This window comes from Oryctolagus cuniculus, chromosome 3, assembly GCF_051225735.1.
Source record: "Oryctolagus cuniculus isolate XC-2025 breed Fujian yellow rabbit chromosome 3, ASM5122573v1, whole genome shotgun sequence".
Classification (NCBI taxonomy): domain Eukaryota; kingdom Metazoa; phylum Chordata; class Mammalia; order Lagomorpha; family Leporidae; genus Oryctolagus; species Oryctolagus cuniculus.
The window spans coordinates 49,682,512-49,710,250 of record NC_142869.1 but is presented as its reverse complement, the minus strand read 5'-3'; the positions used below and the strand labels follow the sequence as shown (position 1 = coordinate 49,710,250).

Sequence of the window (27,739 nt, the reverse complement as noted above, 5' to 3'; positions counted from 1 at the left end):
ATGACTTCCTGTATTTTTGCTCCATCCCCTTCCCCAAATCAGGAAGGTTCTAGAATTGTCACTTATATCCCAACTGAAACTCCAAGCTCTCCCTCTTAACTAACTGTAATTCTAGGCAAATTTTTAACTGGTCTGATATTATCTCATTTCTTACAGGAAACTATAATATCTGCTTCTTCGGGTTGTTGTAGGGATTCAAAAAGGAACTCTTAGTAAAGCATTAGCATAACCCCAGGCACATAGTAATGACACAACTAATTTTTTAAAACTTATTTATACAGACATACTAATTTTTCTCAGGCATTTACTTGAAAAATTGCTATTGGGAGTGGGTGTTGTGGCGCCACACCCAGTATCACAGTGCCAGTTCGAGTCCTGGTTACTACACTCTCAAGCCAGCTCCCTGCTAACACTCCTGGGTAGCAGCAAGTCACGGTTCAGGTACTTAAGTACTTGCCACCCATGTGGGAGACCAGGATGGAGTTCCTGGCTCCTGCTCTATTTCTCTGACTCTGCCTTTCAAATAAATAAATAAATATTTAAAATAAAAACTGCTATTTAATTGTGGAATGGACACTCTATTGTTAGAGAAATCTATTTCAACTAATACCTAAATTACAACTTCCTTGGTGCCAGTGTTTTCCCCTCCTACTGGGAATGCAGGGAAGAAGACTGGGTCCTTGCAGTGCGAAGTGTGTGGATCCACAGAGTTCTGGGACAGAGGCTGCTGCATGAAGCATTTCTGCAGTTCAGAGCAGAGGACCTGGTCCAGCCTATCAGTGGGGTCAAGGGCAAATGCCTCAAGAAGGGGCTCATAAGGGCTTGGAATCCAAGGAGGGCGATCTTGAACACAGGGACAGAAGTCAGACAGGGCTTGACAGGTGAGGATATGAGACAGATCATTTGATTCAGCAGTGGGAAGAGGAGGTTGGAAAGATGAGGCTACAAAGACAAGGAGGTGGCCAAGTACTCAGAGGCAATGGCAGGTGGGTGGAGAAGGAGTGGTGGCTTCTCCTAGCTCAGTAAATCTCAGCTCTGATTGCAGGTTGGAATCACTGGGGCTTTAAACAATACCAAGGCCCAGGCCCCTAGACAATTACATAGGAATCAACTGGAGCCCAAGAGCCTTTTCTTCTTTTTTAAAAGCTTCCCAAGTGATTCTAACACACAGCCAAGATTGGGAACTGCTGGCAGTCCCTGACATCATACCAACCCAAATAGGCTACAAAGCTAACTCACTATAATCATGGACTTTTAGAATGGAGAAGAAACTGAAAACACAAGTGATCCTACCCCTGTGTTGTCAAAATATTCTTTTTTCTTGTGGCAAAATATATGTAATATAAAATCTACCATCTTAATCTATTCTCAAGTGCACAGGTTAGTGCTGTTCAATATACCTACTGTACAACCATTACCAAGATCCATTTCCAGAATTTATCATCCCAAACTGAAACCTCTTAAACCTCATTAAACCTCTTTCCTCCCCCTCCCCCAAGGTCTTCTCAGCACCCATCTAACTGTGAGTTTGACTGCTCCAGGGACCTCATACAAGTGGAATCACACAGCATGTATCCTTTCGTGATTGACTTATTTCACTTTAGCATAAAGTCCTCAAGGTTCAGCCATACTGCAGCATGTGTCAGAATTTCCTTCCTTTTAAAGGCTGAATAATATTCCACTGTGGGCATCTTCCACAATTTGTTTGCTTCTACCTTTTGATGACTGTGGATAATTCTACAGGGAAATATGTTTTGGTGCCTGTTTTAAAATCTTTTGTGTATATACCCAGAAGTGAAACTGCTGGATCACACAATTCTTTTTTTTTTTCTTTTTTAAGGACTTTTCTCTTTTCCACAGTGGCTGCACCATTTCACATTTCCACTAGCAATGCACAAGGTTCCAATTTCTCCACAATCTCACCAATATTTGTTATTTTCTTTTTTTTTTTTAATTTAAATGATACTCACCCTAATGGGTGCAATGTTAACTCATTGTGATTCAATTTGTATTTCCTCAATGACTGGTGATGTTGAGCATCTTTTTATGTGATTATTTGCCATCTGTGTATCTTCTCTGGAAAAAGATCTATCCACGTTTTTGGACAAACTTTAAATTGGGTTGTTTGCTTTTCTGTTGTTGAGTTATAGTTTTTCATATATTCTGGATACTCATTTTTTTTTTTTGACAGGCAGAGTTAGACAGTGAGAGAGAGAGAGAGAGAGAGAGAGAAAGGTCTTCCTTTTTTCCGTTGGTTTACCCTCCAAGTGGCCACTACGGCTGGCGCGTTGCAGCCTGCACATTGCAGCCGGTGTTGTGCCGATCCAAAGCCAGGAGCCAGGTGCTCCCTCCTGGTCTCCCATGCGGGTGCAGGGCCCAAGCACTTGGGCCATCCTCCACTGCCATCCGGGGCCACAGCAGGGAACTGGACTGGAAGAGGAGCAACCGGGACAGAATCCGGCGCCGCAACCGGGACTAGAATCCAGTGTGCCAGTGCCATAGGCGGAGGATTAGCCTAGTGAGCCGCGGCGCCAGCTTGGATACTCATTCTTATGAAATAAATGGCTTGGAAGTATTTTTTCCCATCCTTGGACTGTCTTTTCAGTCAGTTCACAGGTCTTTCATTTTGAAGTCTAATTTATCTAGTTTCTTTCATACCTGTGCTTTGGTGTCATAACCCATAGATGTCCACACTCAGTCCTGCAGGCAGGGCTCCCCATGAAGCAGGCTCTGGGACCATATTAGTCTGTTTTTCATTACTATGATGAAATGTTCAAAGCTACTAACTTTATAAAGACAAGAGGTTTATTTAGCTCCCAGTTTTGGAAGTTCAAAGACATGGAGCTGGCACTGGCTCAGTTCCAGTGACGGCCTTCTTGCTGGCAGAGCTCTGAGGTAGCACAGAGCATCACATGGCAACAGTGAACATGTGTGTATGTCTAGGTGTCTTCTCTGTCCCTCTTCTTATAAAGCCACCAGGATTCATCATGGGACTCCACCTTGATGATTTTATGTGAACTGAACCACTTTCTGCCTCTAAACACCACAGATTAAGCTTCTACCCTCTCAATACCATTAACCTATGCCTATGGCACTTAACTTCCTGCATGAGTTCAGAAAACAAACCATTGCAGAGAGAGCAGTCGGTGTTTTTGGGGATTTGGGTGTGCTCTTGGTATTGCCACCTGGAAGGGGGAGGGGAGGAAGTCTGGACAGAGGAGGCTGAGCTGTGATCAAGGATCAAAGAAAGTCTTAGCTGATCCTACAACAGCGAACTCTGAAGCTGAGCTGCACCTGCAGAGATGTTCCCTGTTGAGAGGACAGGGTGACCTTTCCATCTGACCAGTCATTGCACTCAGAGTGTGACAAGGAGGGGAGGTGACCAAGGGCAAGGCAGCCCTCCTTACCAAGGAGGCTGACAGCTGAGGGCTGTGGACCAGCAGCACGCCAGGGACATCTGAGGGAACAAGCTCTTCATTCCTGACAAGGGATACGTCACATCAACCACTGAAGTCTGAAAGAGGCCTCCTGTATTACAGGTCTCCTTGTACCATACTCTCAACAGGGAACGCTTTGGGTCACCAACATGTGTGTGGAGTTTTCCGATGTTGACGGATTTTCTGCCACTACCTGGAAGTCCTAAAATGTAACTCAATTCTGGAGTTAGACTAGATCCCACAGGTAAAGGACTCAGACCCACAAGACTTCTACCCACGTCAGACACCCAGCGCAAGCTCCAGGTCATCGCCGATGCTTTGGATGGGCTAGCTGTGGATCAGAGGGCCCTCAACTCCCTCTTTAGGTTTCATCATTTGCTGGAATGACTCACAGAACTCAGAGACACTTACCTTCACCGGTTTAATCAAAAAGTGTATCACAGAGGATGCAGAGGAACAGCAGATGGGAGAGACTGACGCGATGCTGTGTGACCAACGGGCACAGAGCTTCCATGCCCTCTTCTGGTGCGCCGCCTTCCTAGCACTTCCATTTTTTTAGCAACCGGGGAGCTCTCCCAGCCCTGTCCTTTCAGGTTTGTATGGAGGCCTCATTAGTAGGCATGCATGATTAAATCACTGACCATTAGTAACGACTCAGCCTGCAGCTCTGGTCCTCTCTCCTCCCTAGAGGTCAAGGGGTGGAGTGGAAGGTTCTAACTCTCTAATCCAAGGTTGGTTTCCCTGGTAACCAGTCTCCATCCTGAGGCAATCCAGGACCCCTTAGCTGCTAGCCATTCATTGCTTTTGAAATTCTCTCAACATTTTACATGTGTAGGAAAGGATCCAAAGTCCCTCACCACGTGCACAATTCCCGAGCATACAGTGAGGCTGTCTGGTCTGGGGTGCATGTGTGTGTGTGTACACGTATGTGTGAGAGACAGAGAATAATCAGTGTCCTATTGTAAGTAGGTATGGTTCCTATCCAGCTGTTTTCATTTAGCACAAACTTCTGTATTATTAAATACTGTTGGAGAGCATAAAAAGAGACACTGAAAGCTTCAGAGAGGTTGGCGCTGTGGCGAGCGGATAAAGGCGCCACCTGCAGTGCCGGCATCCCATATGGCCACCGGCTGCTCCACTTCTGATTCAGAACTCTCTGCGGTGGCCTGGGATAGCAGCAGAAGATGGCCCAAGTCTTAGGGCCCCTGCACCTGCATGGGAGACCCGAAGACACTCCTGGCTTCAAATCGGCACAGCTCTGGCTGTTGTGGCCAACTGAGGAGTGAACCAGCAGATGGAAGACCTCTCTCTCTCTCTCTCTCTCTCTCTCTCTCTCCCCCCCCCACTCTCTCCCCTCTCTCTGCCTCTCCTCTCTCTAACTCTGACTTTCAAGTAAATAAATAAATCTTTAAAAAAAAAAAAGCTTCATAGATGCCAAAGGTTTTAGGAGCTGTGGGCCAGGGGAAGGGCAGAGGGAGAAACAGGACAAATCCACATTTCCTATTCACTCTTCTTGCTGCCCTGGTCTCCTGGGGCTGGGGAGCTATTTGCACTTTGATATAATTCAGAGAGGAATCTAAATCTCAGGAATCCCCAGCCAATTCCAAATGTCACTTTCTAATGCACTACGCAGCTCAGAGTCTTTATCATGACTCACAAGACCCTGAAAGCAACGGATGTTCTCCAAAGTTGTCCTTCAGGTTTTCAGTTGCATTCCAGGGAGAAAGGCACTGCTATGCCAGCCACCTTGGACTGGTCCAGACCTTACTGCAAGAGCAGCACATCCCACATGGGTCAAAAAGTACCCAACGGTCACCATTCACTTCATTTGCATACAAAATCTCTGCCCAACGAGGAGTTTCAGTCTCACTACTGTAACACATCAGGGATGCCCTGAACCTCATGGGCCGCAGCTCCCTATTAGAGCGTGCCCACACGCCCTCTTGAGTATGCACTTCCGCTTCAACAAAGCTTACTCTACTCTACTGCTAACCTTTATCTACATCTCATCCTCAAATTTTTGCATGTATTGGAAACAAGAACATGGACCTCTCAGTTCCCCAACCCTACTACATATGATGACAAGAACTTCCCCTTACATATTTATTTCCATCTAAGAGATACCTGTTTCTCCTGCCTATTGCATCTCAGCTTTGGAAATTATTTTCCATGGTCTCCTTATTTGCTGCAAATAAATTACTTTGTGTGACAACTCCTTCTGGTGCATTTCATAGCATTTTCCAGAAAGGGAACTCGCAACGTTGGCTAGGTAACACCACTGGGTCCCCTCCCTCCCTTCCCTCTTCACCTTCCATCCTACCAACTCTGGTCTCTGTCTTCCCCACCTACACCCCCGGAATGCTACTGTTGTCCTTCTGTTGAAGTCTGCAATTTACTTTCATGCCTCAGAGTTCCTGCCACCTCAAGCCTTTCATCGCCCAAGTAACAATAAGCAGGAGTAGGGGCAGAAAGCAGCTCTTGAGATGCTTGTGAGCGGGACCAGGCAATGGCAGGGGAATGTCCGGGATAAAATACTCAAGGGCCAGAGAATCCCAGGCCAAGGGAATGGGTTCAGGTTCTGAAGGGTGGACATGCGATCATATAAGCAGGCACACGATGAGAAAGTTAAGAACAAAGAACGACGATCAATCAGGGACATGGCAAACACTGACTTTGTTTTTAGGTATGGAAGAAATGACATCAAGAAAAAAATATGAACAGAGTTAACATTTATGTTTTATTATAAAGCAAAATAATTCCGTTTATAATAAAGGATCTTAAAAATGAATTGTCTCTTGAGTTGTATTTGATAAGAACTCTTACTTAACACATACTAAACTTAGCATGTGGCTCACATGGCATGGAGGTGTACTCACAACTCCACACTTGGGGAGAAATGCTCACCGCTATGTATTGTCTTCTGAACAGAAGGGAACTGAACCTCTGGATCCCTCTCGTCCCCCAGTGGAACTCAAGGCCCATGTTCTGACTTCCTGATCCTAACCGCTGAGATCTGTTTCTTATTAAAATTTCTCCTTAATAATCTTATTGGTATACTATTACTACATTTTGTGACTTTTTCTCCCTAAAACGGCTTCTTTAAAAAAACAAGATATCTGAAATTCTGGATTTTTGAATTTTCCTAACATTTCCATTCCTAGTGCTTAGGAAACTGACTACACTTCAGTTTTAATAAAGCCCTCTATTCAAGGGTCTTTGTAAAGGCCTTTATGTCATTTGAAGTTGGGCTCTCCTTGGAGACTGAGTATTCTTTTTTTCCAAGAAGTATTCCTGGGAAAGTATGATCTATTTGGAAATGGCTTAGGACAATCCAGATGGAAGACTAAAAAGTGGATTTTAAGGACTCTGGAATTTCTCCCATCACATCCTACTCCTATTCCTGCCTCAAATTCAACCACCCAACAGAGACAGCAGAAATATTCCCTGCAGTGAGAAACACATCTCCGGCACAGAATTCCCAGGGGACCCCTACTTAATTTCTCTGTCGTTTGCATGTCTTGCTCTGTCCCTATTTATGCTGTCTACATCCTCAGATGCTTCTCTGGGGAAATTGACTCAGAATAAACCCACAAATGCAAATTCTCTTGAAAGCAACAAGATTATACTTTTTTAAAAACAAGTTTTGCTGCTTCCTTAGGCCAGAGCCCCATGCCCCTTGGGCAATCACGTGGGAACTGTGAGGATTTCTTTGGTCACAGGACTGTGTTCTTTATCCTTATCATCTCGATTACCTCTATTAAGCATTTAGCTTACATTTTTATGACTCAGTCTCGGAAGCGTTTCGAGTTTCATGATCATTTCCTTAATTGTCTCCATTTTTTAAATCCATTTTCCATTCTTTCAATTGCCTGAAAATCAGTACTTGAATTTTACTGTTAGGTAGCTAATGGAAAACGCCTCTCCTAGGGGCCCTAGGAGGGCCTCGGAAGTGGCCACTGAGGACGTCCGTCTCACATCCGAGACAGCAGTGCTGCAGCCCAAGACCTGAGCAGCTTCCCCACTTGTGTTACGACTTATCGTGAAGACTGGTCAAGGCCTTGGAGGCATCATCCCGCCTTTGGTCTCTTGTGCCTCCTTGTTTGCTATCACAGGTCAACTTACAAGCCGAGGTGCGCGTCCCTTGTCCGTCAGCTCCTCCCCTTGGCCAGGTGCTCTGAGGAGCTCCTTACTGACATTGGCACTTTCCAGCAGTTCCCAGACCTCCAGGCCAACATGGAGGGGCCCAAAAGAACTCAGAGAGATCAAAGGCACTTGTCCTTCCTGGGAGCACTCTATCCCCTACAGAGACCCCTCCTCCCCTTTAATGCTGTTTTGAGTTCCCTGTATCCCAGGTTCCTTCTGCTCCTGCCTTTCTTCTTTCTCTCCCTTCTACAAATCAGAGTTTACCTCCTTTGGATCAACGATGTCACCTTTGGAGAAAGCATGTAATTCCCAGTGATCTAAATTTGAATTTATTCTGTGATTGGGTTATAGTTTAATCTGAAATGGAGGAAGGGTCTTCCCTCCTTTAAAGCTCTTTTTTTTTAACCCCCTACAATATTTGCCTAAAATGCTGAAGTTGATGGAAATGGAATGGAAACAAGCAAAAGAATAACCTCTCTTTTATCAGAGATAGTAAAGCTCATTCTTAATCCAATGAGCAGAAAGGGGCTTCCTTTGAAGATTCAGAGTAGGGCCGGTGCCGTGGCTTAGCGGGTGAATCCACCACCTGCAATGCCAGCATCCCATATGGGTGCCAGTTCTAGTCTTGGCTGCTCTGCTTCCGATCCAGCTCTCTGCTGTGGCCTGGGAAAGCAGCAGAAGATGGCCCAAGTCTATGGGCCCTTATGCCTGTGTGGGAGACCTGGAGGAAGCTCCTGGCTCCTGGCTTTGGATTGGGATGGCTCCAGCACAGTGGCCATCTGAGGAGTGAACCAGCTCTCTCTCTCTCATGCTCTCTCGCTCTCTCTCTCACTCTCTCTCCCTCCCTCTCTGTAACTCTTTCAAATAAATAAATCTTATAAAATAAAAATAATTTAAAAAAGAGCAACTCATCTGCTATTTGGCTCTGAGATCATGGGATTAACTGTAAAAGTTTTTGTGTGTGTGTGTGTCTGTGGTTTAAGATTTATTTACTTGAGAGGCAGATGGCCACAATTCTTCCAGGTCTCCCACACTGGTGCAGAGGCCCAAGCATTTGGGCCATCTTTTGTTGCTTTCCCAGGCCATCAGCAGGGAGCTGGATGGAAGTGAAGCAGCCAGGACATGAACCAGTGCCCATATGGGAAGCCAGTGCTGCACGGGGATGCTTAACCCACTATGCCATAGCGCCAGCCCCTAACGAATTTTAAAGGGTGTTACGGTCAGCTTTGCAGATTGTGATGGTCATATGCAAATAATGCAAGGCTGAGCAGGCAAACCTGGTGCAGGTCAGTTCCAGAAAAAGAGATACATGTAATGTCTTTATTCTGCCATCTAAAGGAGAAGTTCATGGGGGAGCCATGAACTTATGAGAGAATTTCATGAGGGGGGTAGTACTTATGGGTCCCTGGGAATTACATAGAATCACAGGCAAAAGAGCTAAAAGCTGCAAGTGGGAGGTGAATACAGGTCACTGGGGAAAACAGCAAACCAATGGGCAATAGGAAGTTGGAAGACAGTTACCAGAGATATTCAAGAAGTTCTACACATCGCGTTTTCCTTGGCTGGGACTGTTTGACCTGGGTAAGCAGCCAGTTCAGCACTGGCTCTTGGGTCACAGCTTCTTAAAGGTACCACTGAGGACCGGGCAGCCCTTCTTCTGTAAGTTGATGCCTCATCATCATCCATCGTCTTCCTCATCATATCAGCAATTCCTTTTCCAGGATGCAGATCAAGTCCTAATTTATCAGATCTCCTGGGAACCAAACTCTCAGGACAATCTGATAATGTTTTTTCCTCCTAAAAGTTTATTGAGATGGTTTTCTGGAGTTGACACCTTTACTGATTTCCTGCAACTCTTTTATATAACAGCCAAGGCATATGGACTATCAAAATTCATGCAAAATGTACTGCATCCTACAAGCATAAGGACAGAATGGAAAGAATTTATAATATTTACCTACCAAAATCCATTGTTTGCTCTCATGGAGGGGCATAAGAGCGAGGACTTAGAGGATAGGAAAAGAAAGAAATGTTCCTTCTGCAACATCAAGCCTTTTTCAGAGGGGGAAAAAAACTGTCTTTGGTGGGCATTTTTTTCCAGACCTCAGTACAAATAATGAAAAGAACATTATGCCCCAAAAGAACTTTCAGATCTCATTTATTTTAACAATTCAGCCCTGCCCACCCATGGCATTTAAAAAGAGCTATATGGGAACTTCCTCAACTGGTGAGGTTCATCTACAAAAAAAAAAAAAAACCTTGTGAGAAAAAAGAAAATGATGTAAACTCTTGCCATGTGCAGCCTGTACTGTACTGGAGGCTCTAGACAGGGCAATGGGGCAATAAAAATAAAAGGTGTCCAGATTGGAGAGAAAAAATAAAACTGATTGGAGATGACATGACCTTGTAAATGGAAAATCCTAAGGACTCAATTTAAAAAAAAACTATTAGAAATAATAAATTCAGAAAGGTTGCAATATATAGGATCAATATGCAACTATCAAGACATTCGTATATAATAGTAGCAAACCACATGAGAATAAAATTTTTAAAAATATTTCATTTATAGTAATATTGAAAACAATAAAATATTAATAAATTTAATAAGCAAAGCATTCATACACCATGAATTACAAAATATCATTAAAGGGGGGACAGGTGTGTAGTTGGTTAATACATTGGTTAAGACAATGGCATCTCACAATTGGAGTGCTTGGGTTCAACTCCTAGTTCAGGCTTCTTATTCCAGTGCCCTGCTAATGTGTACCCAAGGAGGCAGCAGGTGACAGTTCAAGCGGTTGAGATCCTGTTACCCACATGGGACACCTGGATTGAGTTCCTAGCTCCTGGCTTCAGCCTGGTCCAGCCTTGGCCATTGCAGCATTTGGGGAGAGAACCATCAGATGGGGGCTCACTATCTGTCTTTCTCTCTCTCTCTCTTGGTCCCTCTGCCTTTCAAATACATAAATGAAAACTTATAGAAAGACACCCTATGTTCATTGGGAGACTTACTATTGCTAAGATGGTAGAACATTTTAAATTGGTATACAGATTTAATACAATACATATCAAAATTCCAACTGTCTTTTTTTCAAAAACTGGTTCATACTTTGCTATTTCAAAACTTACTGCAAGGGGCCAGCGCTGTGGCATAATGGGTAAGGTCACTGTCTGCAGTGTCGGTATCCCATATGGACTCTGGTTTGAGTTCCCGCTACTCCACTTCTGATCCAGCTCCCTGCTCATGTGCCTGGGAAGGCAGTGGAAGATGGTCCAAGTACCTGGGCCCCTGCACCTTCGTGGGAGACCTGGAGGAAGCTTCTGGCTCCTGGCTTTGGATCAGCCCAGCTCCAGCCATTGTGACCATTTGGGGAGTGAACCATCGGATGAAAGACCTCTCTCTCTGTCTGTCTCTCCTTCTCTCTCTCTCTGCCTCTCTGCTTTTCAGATAAATAAATGAATCTTAAAAAAAGAAAACTTACAGCAAAACAATAGTATTCAAGATAGTACAGTAGTGGCACAAGGATAGATGTACACATAAAAGAAATAGAAATGAGGTGGAGTAAACCCTCACATTTCTGATCAATTAATTTTCCATAAGGAAGCCATTAAGACAGTTCAAGGGGAAACAGAAGACTGTTTAATAAATGGTGCTGAGACAAGTAGGCATACACATGCAAAAAAAAAAAAAAAAAAAAAAAAAAGAAGTTAGATCCTGACATTGTATCTTACAGAATAACCAATTCAAAATGGATCAAAGACCTACATATATAATTCTAATTATAAAACTCTTAGAGGAAAACACTAGAGTTAAGTCTTTACATTAGTCAGATTGTTTTTAAGATTTATTTATGGGGCTGGTGCCATGGTGTAGCTGGCATCCCATATCGGTGCTGGTTTGAGTCCTGGCTGCTCCACTTCTAATCCAACTCCCTGCCAATGGCCTGGGAAAGCAGAAGAGGATGGCCCAAGTGCTTGGGCCCCTGAACGCACGTGAGAGACCTGGAAGAAGCTCCTGGTTCCTGGCTTCAGATGGGCCCAGCTCCAGCTGTTGCGGCCATTTGGGGAGTGAACCAGTAGATGGACGATCTCGCCCTCTCTCTTCTCTCTGTCACTATGCCTTTCAAATACATAATCTTTAAATAAATAAATGTTAAAAATATTTATTTATTTGACAGGCAGAGTGACAGAGAGAGGGAGAGAAAGAGATATCATCTACCCACTGGTTCACTCCTCAAATGGTTACAACAGTCAGGGACAAGCAAAGCCAAAGCCAAGAGCCTGGAATTTCATCCAGGTCTCCCACATGAATAGCAAGGGCCCAAGCACTTAGGTTATCATCTGCTGCCTTCCCAGGCACATTAGCAGGGAACTGAAACAGAAGAGAAGCAGCTGGGATTTGAACTGGCACTCATGGGATCACAAGTGGTAGCTTAACCTGCTGTGCTACAAAGCCAGCTTTGGTTATTTTTTTTTAAAGATGCAACACCAAAGCACAATGACAACAAAAACCAGACATCATCAACATTTAGATCTTTTGTGTTCCAATTCCAACAAGTGAAAATAAATCACAGAGTGGATCAAAATATCTGTAAATCATAAGGGACTTGTATCAGGATAAATGAGAAGTTCATATTTGAAACATAAAAAAAATCCAATTAAAACTGAGCAAGGACTTGAGTAGACGTTCCTCCAGAGAAGATACACCGGTGACTAATAATCACATGAAAAGATACTCGATTTTATTAGTCATTAGGTAACTACAAATCAAAACCACAAGATACCACTTCATATCTACCAGAATGGCAATCATCTACAACACAAGTGTTGACAAGGATGTGGAGAAATTTGAACCCACATTCACTGTCTGTGGGAATGTAAAATGAGTCATTCACTTTGGGAAAGTTTGGCAGTTCCTTAAAAAGTTAAACACTGAGTTACACAGACCTAGCAATGTTAGTCCTAGCTATACATCCAAGAGAACTGAGAACATGCCCACACAAGAACTTGTACATTAACATTCATAGAAACATTCTTTGTGGGAATTACAATGTTCAAAGAACTTAAATGTCCATCCAATGACGAATGGATGAAACAGAATGTGGTATGGCCATACCATTCGATAATAATCAGAAAAATGAATCAACGTGGATAAACCTTGAAAGCATTATGCTGAGTCAAAAAAACCACATAACTTCTAATTCCATTCATATACTGTTCAGAATAGGCAAATCCATAGTAACAGAAAGCAGATTAGTGATTGCCAGAGGCTCCAGGGAGGTGGAATTGGAAGTGACTAGTAACGGGTATTGGGTTTCTTTTCAGGGGTGATGAGAATGGTTCTGGAATTAGTATTGATGGTTGCACGACTCTGTTAATATACTAAAAACACTGAATTGTATCATGCTTGAAATTGTGGGGGGGGGGGAGAAAGAGAGAGAGAGAGAGGAATATATATCAATAAAGCTATTATGTGAAAAAAGAGAGAGCGAGCTAGGTAGAAGCATTTATGATGGTTTAGGCCACTATCATCTCTGGCTGCTTCAGGGCTATGAGGTATTTGCACTGTTTGATTGTGTTTAGCTGTGCTTTTTTCTTTTTTGTAATTTTGAGGCTTCAACCCAAGTCATCTAGTCAGATGGATTCCCAAATATGTTTTTGAACATACCTGATTCCACGTCCCAAATGATCCTGATTCAGATGGAAACTCACAAACACATATTTTTTTCTTTTACAAACATATTGGCTGTCTCAGTCCATTTGAATCACTGTAACCAAAATACCACAGGAGCAGGTGTTTGGTCTAGTAGGTAGGACACATGCATCCCATAGCAGAGTGCCTGGGTTTGATTCCCAGCTCTAGCTCCTGGTTCCAGCTTCCTGCTAAAGCAGACCCTAGGAGGAAGCATGTGAGAACTTAAGTGGTTGAGTTCCTGTCACCCATGTGACACCTATGGATAAAGTTCCTGGCTCTCAGCCTCAGCCCAGCCTCAGCCCAGCCCTAGCCATTGTGGGCATTTGTGGAGTAGGCCAGTGGATAGCAATTAATTTCTGTGGTCTCTCTCTCTTTTTTAAGGTTTTATTTATTTATTTAAGAGGTAAAGTTACAGACAGGGAGACAGAGAGAAAGGTCTTCCATCTGCTCCCCAAATGGCTGCAATGGCCAGAGTTGGGTTGATCTGAAGCCAGGAACCAGGAGCTCCTTCCAGGTCTTCTATGCAGGTGTAGGGACCCAGGCACTTGAGCCATCTTCCACTGCTTTCCCAGGCCATAGCAAAGAGCTGGATCGAAGAGGAGCAGCTGGAGCATGAACTGGTGTCCACGTGGGATGCCAGCGATGCAGGCAGAGGCTATATCACAGCGCCGGCCCCTCTCTTGCTTTCAACTAGAAAAAAATACTATAGGCTGAGTGGCTTAAGCTACAAACATTTATTTCTCACAGTTCTACAGTTCTGGGCAAGCAAGTCCAAGATCAAGGGGCATTCAGATCCAGTATCTGGCGGGGTGGTCTTTTCACCATGCCCTCACATGGTACAAAGGGTTGTGAGCTCTCTCAGGTTTCTCCTCCAAAGGCACTGATCCAGCTCCCTAAGGCCCCACCAGGAACACGATCACACTGGGGTCACTATTTCAACACAATCATTTGGGGTGGGGAGACTCAAACATTCAATCCTCAGCAGTGATTACAAACATTAAATTGATGCTAGCTTCAATTCAGTGCCAGATAAATACCCTGAAAATAATAATTCATTTAAAAATTAGAATGAATAACAAATGGGATGAAGCACACACAGTTAAATGTACCCTTTTATGTAATAAAGCGTCAAAACTTGGTGGGGGAGGGGTAAGAGATGTACCTATGGGTGTATAATGATTTTTGGTAGTTAAACAGCCCCCTTTTTTGGATTGTTCACAATGCTTTATAGCACTGACTTCAGCGACTGTCACAACAGCCTTGTGGGTGGCAGGTGTTGTGCTAACCATGCAGTACAACTGCAGGTCAGACAATGACGGGACCCTCATAACCATGTGAGCATCCAGATCACAGGTGGGTGTGAAGCCCAGATGGTTCATCTATTAATGCCTCATCCACATCTAATCCAAGTGCCATCTCTTCGGACTGATAACTCCCTTAGCCAATCAGAGTTCTGAGTTCCCATTATTCTGGATTTTCCAAGTGTGCCTGCCATATCTTAAACAGATGGTCAGTATCACACGATATGACTGTTTTTGATGGTAATACGAATCACATGGCTAACACTTCCTGAAGAGAACTGGATTAGATATTGAACATTGGACCTCAGCTTTTATACAAGATTTGTATTTTGATTTCCTGCTTCATTTCCAGAAAAGCACAGAGATATTGCAAGTCTGTGAAGAGTATTTTGAAATGGATAATTATCTGTACTTGTGTTAGATGTCATATAATTTGAGAATTTTAAAAGGACCTAAAAAAAAAAAAAAGAAATGCTGAATTCTTTTAGACAGCAAAAATGCGGGGTGGAGGACATGAGCACAGCTAGTTTCATGGATGCAACATTTTGGGCCTCCATTTCTTCATTTGTAAAATAAATGCTTCGTTTAATGGATCTCTTGGGCTGCATCAAGCTGTTTAATTTGATGAGGATGATATTTCCCTAAAGTTCAACTCAAAGCTCAAGCAGGGATATGTGTACAGGGATAGCATCCATTTAAATTACAGTAGATTCTCCATGCTTAGCACGGTGCCTGGTGCAGACTATGTGCTGAAGTTATGTTTTGAGGACATGAATGTCACAAGGTTTTCTCTCAGCAGGTTTGTCTCTGAATGCACAGCACGACGGTTGGAATTAAATTTATCTTGCCAACCCCTCCCAGGAATATTTGTTGTGCTGGGATGTGTTTTTGTTTTTCTAGATTTCTTTTCCGTCCTCATTTGTTCTGCCTGACCATTCACAAAAGGATATGAAGCTTTGAAGACTTCCAGATACCTATGGTGAGGGAATTTCTACTTGTTTCCTGACTAAATTTTAAAAGGTTCCTTATACCTGCAGTATTTTTGGCATTTCATAAATAATAACACTCATATTACATCATTTACTTCATATTACTTCATTTGTTTTTCTTTCGAACCTTTTTCTGCATTGTTTTCTTTCAGTATCTCTCCTGATTTTGATTCCTCCTCTCTGCTGGTTACCAGTGTTAGCTGTTTTGTCATTGCCAATATTCCCATAGAAGTGCTAGAGGAGATGACCTATTTGTCACTGAATTTTGCTTCCATATATGTGCCACCAAAGAATACGAACTTTTTAGAGAATGCATACGCTTTAGGGACATCTGTCTCTGTCTTTAACTCTACAAAAATAAAATAATAAAGTTATGTTTCCTTCACACATTTAAGAGCCAGAAATAGATTGAAACGTACATTTTTCACTCTGTGTGCCAAACTAATAAGCAAAGCATGCAGACTGTGGCCAACAAGGCCACCTCCCCCTTCCTGGGCTCTGGCCTGCCCAGCCCCACCAGCTGCTGCTCTGTGTTCTTGGTGTCCTTAAATCACAGAATCTCAGCGTCTCAGAGTGGTGGGACTTTGGGCAGGCTCCTTTGACACAACCACAATTTTGAAGATCATGTCCCATTTTGTCTAATGCTTCCCCTTCTGGGAGGGTTTGGAGGAGATGTGGGAGCCACAGACGTCTGTCCCCCTCTGCAAGTAGATGACAAGGAGGAGATCATGGCAGGTGCCAGAGGAGTTCACCAGGTACGCACCTGGCCAAGGACACCTGTCTGTGTGTGACTGCTTCTTCACCCTTCAAAGAGACTTCTAGGAAACATGCTTTTAGTACAGAAGGCACGTCTTCTAGAAATCCAGTTCTGGAGCGCCTATCACTCCAGGCTCTGGCATCCCTCAAACTAAGGAGTAGAGGAACCCCCCGCCTAAACTGGCAGGTCAGGGTATCCTGCGAGTTTGGAATTAGGACAGAAATGCTCACTGGGGTCTGTCATGGCTTCTCCAACAGAAAAAATCTGCACTGGGAGCTGGAGATGGGCAGGGTGTGGGGCTGTGCGCTCTGAGGCAGTGAACACAGAACGGCAGACCTTGTAGGCAGAGAGAGAGGAGGGGAATGAGAAATCAATCTACAGGGTGAAAACAGAGATAAGAAAGAGGGAGCAAGCTTCCAGGTTTCCTAGAGGCATCCTGGCTCTTGGGTCCTAGTCCCTCTAGAGACCGGGCTGCCTCCCACCTCTGGCCTCAACTTCCTTTTTCGAATGTGCAATGAAAATTCTTTCCCACGACATGGATCCCCTAAGTGTCCTGACCACAAAGCGCAATCATGACCCTTCTGTTGAGTTTAGTTACCCAAAATCTCAAGAATCTGAACTGCAATTAAGAGCCCAGAAGTAAGCAGACATTTCCAAAGGGCAGGGGCTATGCTTGGGTCCAGAACGGTGGGGAGAGCCTCACTCCCCACTGCCCCCGACCAGCTAATCATCTCCTCCTCAAATACCACACTGCATCAAACACCCATCAGGCAGCTGCCCTCGGCTCTCCACCAGGTCAAATGCTGAAAGCTAACAAGGCACAGCCCCCCTCCAGCTTTCAACCTCAGGGTGATGACAGCAAGTAGAGTGCACCTTAATTACCTGGTGCACGCTGGCAGAAGGATTCAGTCTCCTTTAATGCCACTCTCAACGTAAACCCCAACACGGCTCAAGAAATGATTCTTCTACTTTGCACATTTTATCTGCTTCATATTTCAAGAGGCCTAGTGTGAGCATTAGCTCAAAAATCTCAAGTATTTTTAAGACATCACGAATTCAAATTCTTTTGAAGATGTTAGATAAGAGCTGCAGAACTTGAGATGAGGAACAGTGTCTTCCACGATACTGACACAGCCAATCAGATGGAGTGGACCTGAAAACAGTGGGCCTATCACAAGCCTAACTTCATCCTGGTGCTTGTGTGGAATGGGTCTTACAGGATATCATCAACTTTGAAACAATCAAGACAATTTTTGACTAGACTGTCTATGTCAACAATACAAAATGACAGCAACATATTTTTTTCCATAGAAGATTTATTTGAAAGGCAGTGTTAAAGAGATGGGGCGGGGAGGGGGTGAGAGGTGAAGAGAGAGAGAGAGGAAGTGTGTGTGTGGAGGGGAGAGATCTTCCATCCACTGGTTCACTCCCCAAATGGCTGCAATGTTCAGGGCTGGGGCAGGTTGAAGCTAGGAGCCAGGAGTTTCATCCAGGTCTCCCACATAGGTGGTAGGAGTCCAAGTTCTTGAGCCAACTTCCAGTGCTTTCCCAGGCACATTAGAAGGAATCTGGATTGGAAGTGGAGCAGCCAGGACTCAAACCAGCACTCATAAGGGATGCTGTTGATGGCAGCGGCTTAATCTCCTGTGCTACAAACACTGGCCCCAGCAAAATCTTTTTGTTCAAGGAAACAAACCTTAGACATTATCACAACCAGTTATAATATCAAATGGTTTAGAAGATTATAAAAATCTTTATATTAACATTCTTCCCACTTTTACATTGATTGTGTATCAAAGATCACATCACATTTTAAATTTTATAAATAAATTTTATAAAAAAATAAAGAGAAAGAGAGGGAGAGAGAGATGGAGCTCCCATCTGTTGGTTCACTTCCAAAATGCGTGCAATGGCTGGAGATGGTCAGGCCAAAGCTGGAAGCCAGCAGTTCAAATCAAGTCTCCCTGAATTGTATTTTAAACTTGGTTTCGTATACAGAATAGGCTTACTAAAGTAAATTTTATCTGATAATAAATTAACACAGATTGATTGCAGGATATTCAAATAAGACAGTATATGACCTAATAAATAAATAAAACAGTATATGACCTAATCCACAAAACTGTTAGTTATAGCCTATGAGTTTTAGAATTAATTTCTCAGATCTTCTTTGCCCTGTCAGCAGGAAACCTAATGTACAGTCTCCTTAAATTGTCTTAAGATTCCAGCAGTTTACTGAGTTCAAGGTGGATAAGGGTGAGCTGTGTCTCCAAGGCCAGGTCCGGAGGGAAATGGGAAACTTGACCCTTTCACTGGTATACTCCTTACTCAGCAAAAGCAGGGCCCATGCTGTGGCAATGCCCTGGCCAGTTCTGGCCCCTGCCCAGACCTGGAGGACCCCAGCCTGGGACCACACAGTTACAGCCATCTTGGGAGTCCCTCACACTCAGCATTTTCCTATTTACGCTCAGTACAGGTCCAGAGTGGCTGTGTCCCAAGGAGCTTCTAATTTAGCCATGTGCTGTGCTTCTTACAAGAATGTGAGGTCCTTCTATTTATTCCAGAAAACTAACTTAGGTTTTCCCATTCCTAGCAATAATTTTATTTATTTATAAATAATATTTATTTATTTATAAAATTTAATTTTATTTCAGGTCCTCTTTACTCTTCCCTGATAAAAGGCCTTGGCAGACAAGCCATCTAGAGAAATCTTTGAGTAGGGTAGAATATTTGACCCTGCCCTTCTAGACGGTCTGAGCTCCATATTCAGATTGTCCAGGTACTTCAACTGGGTTCAATATTGTCTACCGTGGGTTTCAGAGAATAGCATAATACCATAAGAATATCCAAAACTAAGGGGGCAACTGGAATGACTCTTAGCAGACTGAAAATGAAATTATTATGATTAAAAGGAAAAAATCTGAATATACAAAATATTACAGAGAAAGAAAACAGAAATCACAAATAATCCCATCTATGGATAACTACTGCTAATGTTGTATAGGATTCTTTAAAAAGCTTTTTTTTGTTGTTTATTTGAGAGGCAAACAGAGATACAGAGAAATGCAGAGGTCAAATCTGCTGGTATACTCCCACTCACTCACAATGGCTGGGACTCAGCTGGGCCAAAGTCACCAGCCAATATGAAATCCAGGTCTCACGTGGATTACAAAAACCTAATTACTTGATCAGAAGCTAGAGTCAGGAATTGAACCCAGGTACTCGATAGGGATGCAGGTGTCCTACCTGGCTTCTTAATGGCCAGGTTAAACACCTACCCCTTGTATAGGATTCCTGTCCTGATCTATCTTCCCAGTCTCTCTGCACTATTCTTCCATACGCACCCTTGACGAGAGCAGTTTGGAAAAGGGGCTGCAGTCTGCACTTTTATGCTTTACTTCTCTGCCTAATGTGTTTCCTTGTTCTGAAATGCTTTCCTCACTATTTCTGCCTGTTCAAATGTGCATCTTTCAAGGTCACTGAATGTCACTGTCCTCTTAAAAGCATTCTGATCTCACCCTCTGATGGGAAGCTCCACCTAGGCTACTTGCCAGGCTGCACTTCTCAGGAGATACTTAGTTAACACTCTTGTAGTGTCCTCATTTTCGCAGGAGTCTCAGCTCCCGAGGGTAACTCCTACTTGAGAGTAAGAATTTTGCTTTACTCAACTTTTCATATCCTATGCCAACCAATGTGATGCCTTCTTTGCAAACAGTATTTAATTCAAAGTATTTGCTGAAAAATATATTCAACCACCAGCAACAGAAGATGATCTCTCAATTAAGTAGCCTTAAATTCTTTATTAAAATCAAAATCACTGAGTATCAGCGTCTATTACATGTGAAACTCCAGGTATCTACTATTTCAAGCTTTGCTTACATTTATTTTGAAAAAGTTTCAGTACACAAAAATTATAAAGACGCATACATTGATGAAACATCACTAATTCAATTAAAGCCCTATGAACCCATCCTGAACACATTCCTTTCCCTCTTTATCATACTTAGCCAAATCCTCAACTTGAGATGTATTCTAAACACTTTTTAAACCATATTACAAAGTTCATAAAATGTTAAATAAGAATAAATCTGTAACCTGTGAGGCATGCTAGACATGACATATCAACTAGAGCATTTGTGTAATGAACATAATTAGAAAGGCACAGAAAGAGCCAGAAACATGCACTAGTCATGACATACTAGATAGACTAAAGCCTTCAATCATCAAATTTTCATGATGCACTGAAGACACTTAAGGCCTATGAGGCATCCGCTGTTCACAAGGTCTTAATTTATCCAACCACTGGCTCTTCACATCATCTGTACAAAACACGTAAATAAAATTCACAGCTGCTTATGAGGCGAATTGGCAAGCTACAGCTCTCAGCCCGACATGCTTGCTCTCAAAACTGTACAACCAGTGTGTTATGACCCCAGGAAACTTCTGGGTGTTGCGCCACATTGTTCAAATCTCAACTCTGGTCATTGCAAGCAAATACTCGAGGAAGGCTGCTGTGGCACAGAAAGAGAGGGAGCTGGGCAGAGAGAGAGAGAGAAACTCTGAGGATTCTGGTAACGTCATCTTTCCATCCAGTCTACACCCTATTTTAAACGCAGTAACTTACACAGTATTCTTCATCGTGCTTGTTGTAGCATGTTTTAAGCCCACTTAATAAGCCATGTGATTTGAATTTTGGTTCAATAGCCTTTCTGTTCTGCATTCCCTTGGATAGCTTGCTTGTCAGTGTACTTACAGGCCACCAATGCAGCAAGGTAATTTCCTACACAATAGTGTTTATATGTCTTAAATGTGAATATAAATATATACTGCACATTCATCTGCAATTTTATATCTTTTAGTCAATATTGTTTTTGTGAGATTCTTTCACAGGAGATATGTAAATCTATTTCTTTCATTTTCATAGTTATATCCATTATATGAATATTTCACAATTTATTCATGAAATCTTCTGTTGTCTAACATAGGTTGCTTCCAGTTCTTTACTATTACAATCAATACTACTGTGAATATGGTTGTACAAATCTCCTTGGACACATGTAAGGGATCTTCTCTGAGAATATACCTAAGAATGCAATTTCTGACTCAGAGTATGCACACCTTTAGTTTCATTTAATATTGCCAAATTATACTCTGAAGTCATTGTGCCAATTTATACCTTTACCAAAAGTATATGAGTTCTTATGTTCTTAATTCTAGCCAATATTTTGTGGAGTGAGACTTTAAATTTTTTGCTGACCTAATGAATGGATAGATACACTCTACTCACAAAGAAGTAATAATGCAACGAAAAATCTTAGAGCATTTCCTCAGTACTTCAGTGAGAACGAAGAAATCTGTGTGAATGCTATGTCAGATTTCTGGACTTTATCACCCTCTATTTAAGGCCAAGTAAGTTTTCCCCTATTTATTTCTACCACTGTGAGTACCAGAGGAAAAACAACTTTGGAACAAAATTTTCCGTACTTTCTCTAAAGGGATGAGAGTTCAGAAGAATGACAGATTGGATGCTTTATGTCACAAAACTCCTTCTCTGATTATACAGGGACTCGAGGTGGGGGGAAATTAGCTGTATTCATTCAAATCAACCATCACTAAGCAATGTCATTATGATGGTGGGTCAGCAGAACAACCCCTACTCACAGGCTGAGAACGCACTCATTTAGAAAGTTCTAGAAAGTTGCTCACTGCCCCAGAATATCTAGCCCACGGGCTTGTTACATGCTGTAAATATTGACTGTTAGAAATTAATGTATGAGGATCAAATTTTTCCCTTTTAAGAAAATTCCAAGGGCATGGCATTGTGGCATAGCAAATAAAGCAGCTATCTGTGATGCCAACATCCCATATGGATACTGGTTCCTGTCCTGGCTGCTCCATTTTTGATCCAGCTCTCCTTTAATAGTCTGGGAAAAGCAGCAGGAGATGGTCCACGTGCTTGGGTCCCTGCAGCCACATGGGAGACCTGGAAAAAAATTCCTGGCTCCTGGCTTTGGCCTGGCCCAGTCCAGGTCACCGGGATCATCTGGGGAGTGAACCAGCAGATGGAAGATCTCTCTCTGTCTCTCCCTCTTTCTCTCTGTGACTCTTTCAAATAAGTTAAAAATAATTCTTTAAAAAAAAAAAAAGAAAAACTCCATCTCAAAAAATACATTCAGCACTTAGAAGTCATCAGCACCTTATCCAGCACACCTCCTTCAAAAGCACAAAAGGAATGGGACAGAGAAGGTGTAAGATGGAGGCCATGCTCAACTCATTCCTCTCCCTTCACCCAGCACATTGACAGGCAGATCGCTGTCCTCAACATGTTGCTTCAATCTCTGGGTTGCTCCCCCACAGTCCTAGCAGTGTCCTGAAAATGTTGAGTTCACTGGCCCTAAGGCATTTTTTTTTTTAAAGTGCTATTCCTGAGTCCCAACCCAGGTCAACTCAAAACAGCATGCCCTGGAATCTGTGTTCTCAATCAACAACCCAGCTTGAGTTGTTGACAGTGGGGAAGTGTATCACAGGATCATAAAAGCACAGAGAACACAGATGTACAGTCAATTCATTATCACAAAGCCAACACCCACGTATCACGGCTCAGAGAGTTTTGCAGCCAGAAAAGAAGCCCCCTGGTCCCACTCCCCTTCCCGGCACCTCCCTCTTCCCTTACTTGTGCCTGTTGGGCTGATGGGTGACATGCTCAGCGCTCGGCTTGTCAGACAAGGCCCTGAAGAACTTGGTCTCTGCCGCCTCACCTTCGGCCGTCCGCACATCTCATTCTCAAGTGCTTCTTTCTACAATGATTTGTCTGATTCCCTGCTCATGCTCAAGCTCTTTGCCTCTGTGCTTCTGGGCTCGCTGGGGGAGTGCCCACACTTCCTGAGTCCTTCTATTAAACTCACTTTCCAAGATCTGTCCAACTGTTGCTTTCCTGGGAGGCTTCATGACTTTCACTTCTCAGCACTGCCACTCTACATGACTAAGAACACCTTACAGTATGTGCAACTGCCTATTTACTTTTCTATTTCCCTTTCTAGACCAGGAATTAAGGCACTCTGGTTTAGTTTTGTGTTGTTTCTTTAGTTCTCATATAGCCTTAGCATGTCTCTTTTGAACAAACTCCAGGTCTAAATGCCTTTGGAAAAGTAGCCCGTTGTAATCTTAACACCTTGGGGTATATTTGGATCATATCATGTTCTTCCCTGTCAGAAAATAAATCAGTCATCAGGAGCACACTGGGCGCCTGAGAGGGGGTCTGAAAGCAAGCAAAAGAGGGATGAAGTGGAGGGAAGAAGCCAGTGACAGTGCCCAGAGCCCTGCAGAGGCAGCAGCCCAGGGAGGACTCCCAGCTCACAGACCACTGTGCTGTGCGGGGCACCTGGACTGTTCTGAGGCCTCAACATCCTTCCCTGCCTCTGACTGTCCCCACACTGTCCCTCTGCTTCTCTGAGTGCCTATTCTTGCTCGTGAAATGCCACCTTGTAAGTAACCTGCCTATTTCTTGACCCTCGCATCAAAACTCCTACGCATCCATAGTATGTGTGAGTAGGAGTGGAGGGTGACAATGGGCCACACAGAAGCGCCTTGTGTAACTGCCCTGGTGCTCAGAGGATCTGGAGCACAAGCATGTGGGCAGCTTGCCACGGGAAACTGCAGCAATGTCAATAGTCCTGACGCAAACAAACCGCGACCGTGGGCAAACCCACAGGCTGGAGGCCAGCAGGGAGAAAAATGGCACACAATTTTTTGAAGCTAGAAAAAACACTGCTGAGCAAAACTACAGTTAACCAAAAAAAAAAAAAAAAAAAAAAAAAAGGAGCAAGTCCAAGCCCCTTCTACTGTGCAAGTATGAACGAGAGCCAATGCTGGAGGTTTAATCGCTGGCATGGGGTGGGGGCAGCTTTGGGTCTCATGCACCCCTAAAGAACCACAGTGCCTTGCAGATAGATTCGAGCGGCACTGGACCAGTTCTGTACCTGGTGTGCCCGTCTTTCTACAGATAAACAGGGCAGCAAGAAACGGGCATCAGAGACTACTTCGACATCAGTTCTGTCGCTGTTCAGGTGTGGATGCCCAGTCAATGTCACTTTTTGAACTGCACAACACTTGTGACTGCATGGGTCCTGGGAGTGGGAGGATTGTCAAGATGATACAGGTGAAAAAAAAAAAAAAAAAAAAAGATGATACAGGTGGATACATGCTTGAATGATTAAGCAGAAAACGAGATCAACTCTATTTGTGACATCAGATTAAACACTCCTAGCAAACAACAAATATATAATAGATCTGATATATGGAAGACTCTCAAGGCATGGAGTTCTATAGATTTATATACTAAGTGCTTGATATACATTTTGTTGGATAAGCTGATTTTTGTTGCCTTCTTCAAACAAGAGGATAAATATAGTGCAATTCTGTTCTCATTTTTTTATTTCATTGTAATCTCTTTCTGAAGCAAAATCTTTCCTAAAAATAACATTTAAAATTTTCCTCTGGTTTTCAAAGTAATGCATGTTTATTGCTGAAATTTTCAAAGTTGAAGGAAAGCAAAAAGAAAATAAAAATGATCAATAATACCATCACCCAGAGACAACACTTGCTAAGATTCAGTGAAATTTTTCCCATGCTTATTTAGGCAAGACAATTATAAATTATTTCGCTATGTTCTATTTCTTACCCCCAATATCATACTATGTGTATTTCTCAATTTTATTTATGAATTTGATATATTCTATCATGTAGATGTAATATAATCTATTTAACCAGTTCAGTATTTTATATGCTTTTGTTTTTCAATTTTATAAATGCTGTAAGTATAGTCTTCTTTAATGCTTATAAATTTAGGATACCATCTTAGAATTGAATTTGTTGGACTGAATTCAATGAACACTTAGAAACACTGAGTTCAATTTTCCTTTAAAATGCTATTCACCTCTTAGCAGCAATTTAGAACTCCTAACCTCATCAACATCAGGATGACCTGGAACATTTTATTTAAGCAATATATTTTATAATTGAAAAAAGTCCTCATTTTCCTACTGTTAGAGGTTACAGTACAAAAAATGAAAAAAAATCACAAATCCTTAAAATTTCTCACAATCACACAGTAATCTCCAATCCTGGGTCAACTGATGAATTACTATGCATAAGTCTGGGTAAACACAACAATATAATTCAAATTAAAAACATGTAACTCTGCAATCTATGTAAACAGAACCACATTTGACCTGCCTTTACTTCAGTAGTTTAAAACCTCTTACTGTAGAACATACACATTGTGCATTATCCTTTCAAAGTGTCTGCTAAGGCAGTCAGTGCTGACCAATCTGATGTGACAATTAGCCCAAGTCAAGATCTTTGTGGCTGCTTGGATGATAAGTCAACTCAAGTTCATACCTGGACCAGCATGATCTAAGTACTTGGTGTGGGCGGGGCCAAGTTTTGAAACCTTTCCTGCTCCCCTTTCCTCTTCCCGATTCCTAGTTGTACCTGCTACACCTACATTCCCTCTCCCAATCCAACAAAAAGGTAAGAGAGTGCACTAGCCACACTTTCTCTGTCACCTTCTCTCTATAGATCTGTCCCAACTGCTCCACCCCACCACTCCCACCTCAAGGGCATGACTGTGTGCCAGGCTTGGTGGAATGTATGCGAGGATGATCTTTCCTTTTGCTTCCTTCTTCTTCGCGGGAGCATGCACTCAGTACTCTCTTTCTGGGTTTTCACAGCTCTCAGAAGAGTACTGTCCAGTTTAGCTGGCTCCTCCAAAGGATGCCCAGTTGCCTTCCTTGACTCCCTCCTCTCTCCCAACTCCAGCCCATCTACTTCAAGAAAGGCTCTTGTCTTTTACATTCTCCCTCCCTATTTATTTCCTTGCTCCTTTTATGAGCAAGAAAGAGCCCACATCTTGGTTGACAAGTCACACGCCTCTGTCAAGGAAACAAACAAAACCCTTCACACTCACTCTTCTGTGGAATGCTTCAAAGAGGTACGCCAGGGGTCGGACACTTTGCCTGCAGAATTGTAGCTGCAGAGCAGAGACCAGCGCACAGACAGAGCGAGCAGACTGGATGTCAATCTCTACACACGGGCAGGAGAAGAGCAAGGCCAAACATGCAGCTCAGAGGAACAAGAAAGCCAGGAAGGGAGCGAGCAAATAGGTGTTCTGAATACACTCCCGAGACAGTGAGCAGAGCAGTTTGCAACCACTTTCCATCACGGCTGATACAGTTAGCACGATTACCAAAGTTAAGAAGGAGCTGACACCTAAGCAGTGTTGCAGCACGGTTAACTGTGCACATTCTGCAGTGGATGCTGTGGCAAGAGACGAGCAGCTGAGCTGTAACCACTGTTTCCAAAGAGGGCAGAGAGGAAAAAGAGAAGGTTCTACTCCTCAAAAAATGTCCAGAAACTCTCTTTAGGAAGTCATATGAGAAATTTCCATATATATTCTCTTCTGTCTTAACAAGTGAACTTTTAAAATAAAACCATAATTATTATTCAGTCAGCTGGATATTTGGTTGTGCTCACTGCCTACTATTATGTTTTCTGCTCTCTTATTAGCCATCTATAGTATACATTTCCTTACCTGTTGGAGCCAATTAGATCAATCAAGTGACTTCTAAGATCCTACCTGGTCTCCCAAATGTCTAGTAATACTCATACAACATTCTTACTTGGATCTTACAGGCCCATCCTGGGAATCTAGCCATCTCATTTCTTTCTTTTCTTCCCCTTCCAACAGGAATGGCAAAAGTAATCAACTTATAACTAAATAAGTTAGTGGAAACTAAACTAGTTTACATTGAATTTCTGCACAGTATTTGAATATACAAAAGTGGTAAACTTTATAATCCTTTACACTTGAAATTTTTGTAGTATATTGTAATAAAACACACTACATGAAGATTGGCTTATTTTTTAGAAGAGTAGCTACTTTCTCCTGAAATTATCAGTTATTATATATTCCTCATATTTCTTAGAGAAAGTTATTTATAATCTCCACACATCTAAAAATATTCACATTCTCATATATTAAAAAATCTACTTCACTTTTAAAGTTTTCAATTTCCCATTGCAAAAGAAGAGAAATTTTAATTACATTTCTGGTAATATGAATATCGTACATGACTCAGTTAACTGTAGGGCCATCATCACAGAGTGGAAAATTTGTTAAGTATAGAATCGTTCTGAGGCAGTAACAGGAGAATACCAGGACAGAATTATATTGTATCTTAGATCGTGTAGGTCATAAGCTCTAATTTTATTCTTTCTCTCCTCTAAGAACATTTAAAATCTACTATGCTTTCCTTTGTTTTGGGTCACTGAAGCATTTTAAAGTAAGAAATCTTTCCAAAGGCAGTAAATTTTCACTCAAATGTCAGAACCACTACTAACTTTCTACAGTTTTACTT

The 27,739-nt window shown here is 42.6% G+C and overlaps 1 protein-coding gene across 1 annotated transcript in view; it reads right to left on the bottom strand.

The window, feature by feature from the left end:
• Window positions 1-1,928: 1,928 nt before the first annotated feature.
• LOC149127333 (uncharacterized) overlaps window positions 1,929-27,739 on the bottom strand; it is a 33,352-nt gene continuing 7,541 nt past the window's right edge. The window contains exon 3 of the mRNA XM_089328531.1: window positions 1,929-13,965. Coding sequence (XP_089184657.1) covers window positions 13,931-13,965 — 35 coding nt within the window. The 3' untranslated portion in view covers window positions 1,929-13,930. The remainder of the gene's footprint in view (window positions 13,966-27,739) is intronic.